General features: G+C 59.2%; 1 protein-coding gene across 2 annotated transcripts in view; it reads right to left on the bottom strand.

Moving 5' to 3' along the window:
- DNMT3A (DNA (cytosine-5-)-methyltransferase 3 alpha) overlaps positions 1–4,059 on the bottom strand; it is an 80,066-nt gene that overhangs the window by 10,640 nt on the left and 65,367 nt on the right. For both annotated transcript variants that reach the window (XM_011950509.1, XM_011950519.1), the window contains 8 exons: positions 3,536–3,751; positions 3,090–3,248; positions 2,566–2,673; positions 2,135–2,291; positions 1,675–1,824; positions 1,535–1,579; positions 770–849; positions 57–169 (listed from right to left, as the gene is read on the bottom strand). In XM_011950509.1, the coding sequence (XP_011805899.1) occupies positions 57–169; positions 770–849; positions 1,535–1,579; positions 1,675–1,824; positions 2,135–2,291; positions 2,566–2,673; positions 3,090–3,248; positions 3,536–3,751 (1,028 nt within the window). The remainder of the gene's footprint in view (positions 1–56; positions 170–769; positions 850–1,534; positions 1,580–1,674; positions 1,825–2,134; positions 2,292–2,565; positions 2,674–3,089; positions 3,249–3,535; positions 3,752–4,059) is intronic.

Raw genomic sequence — 4,059 nt, 5'->3', positions numbered from 1 at the left:
AGGGGAGCTAGGTGGGGGGCGGGAGCCCGGGGCCCAGCCGAGGACACCAGTCTCACCTGCAGCAGTTGTTGTTTCCGCACATGAGCACCTCGCGGCCCCCGCAGCAGATGGTGCAGTAGGACTGGTAGCCGTCGTCGTCGTACTGATACGCACACTCCAGAAAGCAGTTCTAGACAGCAGCGGGAAGGGTCAGAAACCACCAGGCGGGTCCCAGGACGGCCAGGACGAAGGGAGGCTCTGCACCTGGCCTCACAGAGCCTGGCTCAGCCCTGGAGACATGATCCTGCCACCGCCCTAGCCAGGGTCAGGCCCCAGCTGCAGATCTGGGCAGGGGAAACCTCGTCTGCCTGGGCACTGCCATGGACAGAACCAAAGAGCAGCCTGAGGGCAAGGCCAGGGAGGGGCCGCACCACCGCCTGGGCCTTCGTGCAGCCCTGGGCTTTTCTCCTGGGCTCCCGAGGGCACAGCAACCCTGCTACACTCTGCCTGAGCTTGTCCCCACTGCTCTGCTCCCATCCCCACATCTGGGGACTAAAATGGGGCTTGAGAGAGGTAAAGAATCTTTCAGAGGAGAAAAATGAGAGCAAGTGAAAAGCTTGAAGCCCAAGGGCCCATGTCATCAGGACTCGCTTCCAGAGGAAGCTCTGAAGTCTATGTCACACGCATACCAGGTGTCACCCTGTACACGCCCAGAAGCGGTGGACACAGTCAGCCAGGGGGCCGAAGGGCTGGCCTCAATGGCACCTCTCCTGGGCGGGTGGGCTCCTACCTTGCAGTTTTGGCACATTCCTCCAACGAAGAGGGGGTGTTCCAGGGTGACGTTGAGGCTCCCACAGGAGATGCAGATGTCTGTAAGCAGAGTGAAGGGATGGGGTGAGTACAACCAAAGGGCCTCTCCCTGCCTGGGCTGGAGCCCAGCACCAGACCAGCCACAAAAAAGGGGTGTGCCGGAGTGGCAGCCAGAAGAGTCCAGGGTGCCCCACATAAAAGGGAGGCACTGCGGCCCCAGTCTCAGAACGCCATCATCTCAGAGCACCAATGCCACCATCCACACACAGGGACGGAGTGACAAGAGGACTGAAACCTGCTCATGAGAAGCAGCCCTGGCTCCAGGTTACTCAGGAGGGATTCCTGGGGTAATCCTCAAGTACTGACCCCTGCCCCAATCCTCCCAGGCCGAGGGTCCTGAGCCAGATCCACCAGCATCAGGCTGAGGGAGACAGCCCCGGCACGAGAGAGGTGAGCCAAGGTGAAAGGCTGAAAGGGGACCTGTAGGCGAGTTCAATCACGCCCAAGAGGGGCTGCCCTTCTGTAGCCACTGGGGAGTCCCACACCCTGAAGGCCAACCCACGCCGTGGACAGGAGCGCAGAATCATGGCACCAGGAAGAGAGACGGTGCGTGAAGCACGGTGAAGGTGGTGTGACACTCAGGACGTGGCTCCTGGTCCCATGTCATTCAAACCTTCCTAAGGGCCTATGCTACTCTGCCCCATGCCACACTAGGAGTGCCAGAGTTCCCAGGCAACAAACTCACCCTCAATGTTCCGGCACTTCTGCCGCACCTCATACACCAGCCGCTCTGCAAGGGGAGGAGAGCCGGCGTCAGAGGAGGCCGCGCCTGCTCCTCGGATGCAGGCCTCCTGGTGCCACCCTCTCCAGAAGCAGGCCAACTACCTCTTGTGCGCTCATCAATAATCTCCTTGACCTTGGGCTTCTCTGTTGTGCTCTTCCGGGGCTTTTTGGCTGGTGGAGGTGGTGCATAGGCAGCTGCCTCAGGTTCCACCCACATGTCTGTGTACACTTCTTTGTAGGGATTCTTCTCTTCTGGAGCAGGAAAGCAGGTGCCAAGGTCAGTTACAGGCTGACAGGAAACCCCAGCCTCCTCCCCCACTCTCCTTATAGTGGGGTGCAGCCTGGTCTCCAACTTGTTCCCACCTCCCAACTCTATGGTTCTAGCCAGTCAACAGAGAGCAGGTCATTCAAGTCCTTACCCCAGGGCAAGAGAGACCCCGGTCATTCCCACTGGGCCCCTCTGTGGAGGCCTTGGCAGCCCTCCCTAAGCATGGCTTTCCCAGTCCTGGTGTGGCTCTGCCTGGCGGACAGGGGTCCCAGAAGGCTGGGTGCCCTTATTTACCTTCTGGTGGCTCCAGGCCCTTGGGGCCAGAGGGCTGGAATCCCCCCAGGGCCCATTCAATCATGGGCTTGTTCTGCACCTCCACGGCCTTGGCAGTGTCACTCTCGTCGCTGTCATGGCACACCGGGAACAGCTTCCCTGCGCGGCTGCTGGCCACCTGGAGGGTGACACGCCAGGGATGGGATTGTCAGGACAGGCTGGAAGGCAGATGGATCAGGCTCAAGGCCCGACTCTGAGTAGTGAGGGTGGCACAGGCAAGATGGGAGGAACCGTCCAGGAGGTGGATGTGCATACAAAGGGGTGAGCAAGGTGGGGAGAAAGGAGTCGCTGCCTCCTGGGCCTCCATTCTGCTCAGGCCCGACCTGCACTCCAACTTCCAGGCCTCCTAGTGCCCTAGGCTCCTCCTCTGAGCTCCCAGCAGGGACACTCACCTGCAGGACCTCGTAGATGGCTTTGCGGTACATGGGCTGCTTGTTGTACGTGGCCTGGTGGAACGCACTGCAAAACGAGCTCAGCGGCATCAGCTTCTCAACACACACCTGGGGGGACAAGCCAGGCCTTGTTTGCTGCGGCTTATACTTGCAAACACCCACCCCGTGCCTTGTAACTGGCAGGGGCTGGGAGCCTTGAGAGTCTCAGCCCTGGAGGGGACCAGATGCAGTGATAAATAATTACCCGATGCAAAGAGGAGTCCAGACCAAGAGTAGGGAAGTACCTGAGTGCAGGTGGAAAGGAATTCTAGTGAATTCCTACAACTGGGCCAGCATCCTAGCTCTCTGAGCCACAGGGGCAACCTAATTATCCCTACGGCTTCTTCCACCCACCACAGGCAGAGTAGGGGTGAGCAGAACCCACTTCTATCACCCCAGTTCCAGACTGCCCCCAGCCAAAACTACAGGCCCTGGGATCAAGAACCTTCCCCCGCCCCAGGCTACTGCCAAACCCCACAACTCACCACTGAGAATTTGCCGTCTCCAAACCACATGACCCAGCGGGTGCCTTCAGCTGCTCGGCTCCGGCCCGTCATCCACCAAGACACAATGCGGCCTGGCCACCAGGAGAAGCCCCGCAGTTTCCCCCACACCAGCTCCCCAATGCCAAAGCCCCGGCCGTCCTGGAGCCCCAAGGAGCAGAAATCATTACACAGTGGTCACGAGGCCCTGCCACCCTGATCCCCCCATGGCAACCCCAGCCCTGGGCATCTGGGGGGCAGGACAGCCAGGAGGGAGCTCCATCTGAATGAGGCAAGACAGAGCAAAATCGGGGAGACGAAGATGCCCGGGGTCAGGTGGAGAGAGCGAGCGGCCCGTGGGAGATGGAGAGAGGAGAGCAGGACGGGAGGAGCTGGCAGTGGAAGGCCCCCGGAAAGAGCTGGCCACGGCTGGTGAAGAAGCCGCTCACCTCGTACTCTGGCTCATCATCGCCTGCTTTGGTGGCGTTCTTGTCCCCAGCATCAGCCCCCACAGGCTCAGGTGTGGTAGCCACAGTGGGGGATGCGGGGTCAGTGGGCTGCTGCACAGCAGGAGGGCTGGCCTCCTCCACCTTCTGAGACTCCCCGGGCCCCTGGTTTTCTTCCACAGCATTCATTCCTGCAATGACCTTGGCTTTCTTCTCAGCCTGGGGAAACAAAAAACAAAAAGTCTCTCCAGGACTTTTTGACCTCTCCAGGAATTAGCAAGGCCACCTGACACTCAAGGGGACCATGTTTGACAAAACCTGGGACAGTGACAGAAGGTCAAGGGCTGGAGAGAACCAACCAGCTGCCTTGCCGTGAAAAATGGAAAGATTTGAAGTAGAGAGGTGAACTCAAATCACACAATTCCAGCCTTCTTTTCTGCCTTTTAGGAAACCTTCCTCCCAGATCTAATCTTCCTCAATCTCATCAGCATATCAGTTGCCTACCCTATGATACGGAAATGTTAATT

The sequence above is a fragment of the Colobus angolensis genome, unplaced genomic scaffold, assembly GCF_000951035.1.
Source record: "Colobus angolensis palliatus isolate OR3802 unplaced genomic scaffold, Cang.pa_1.0 Scaffold109, whole genome shotgun sequence".
In the NCBI taxonomy this organism is placed as follows: Eukaryota; Metazoa; Chordata; class Mammalia; order Primates; family Cercopithecidae; genus Colobus; species Colobus angolensis.
The sequence above is the reverse complement of the archived record's forward strand: the minus strand, read 5'-3'. Positions and strand labels throughout refer to the sequence as shown.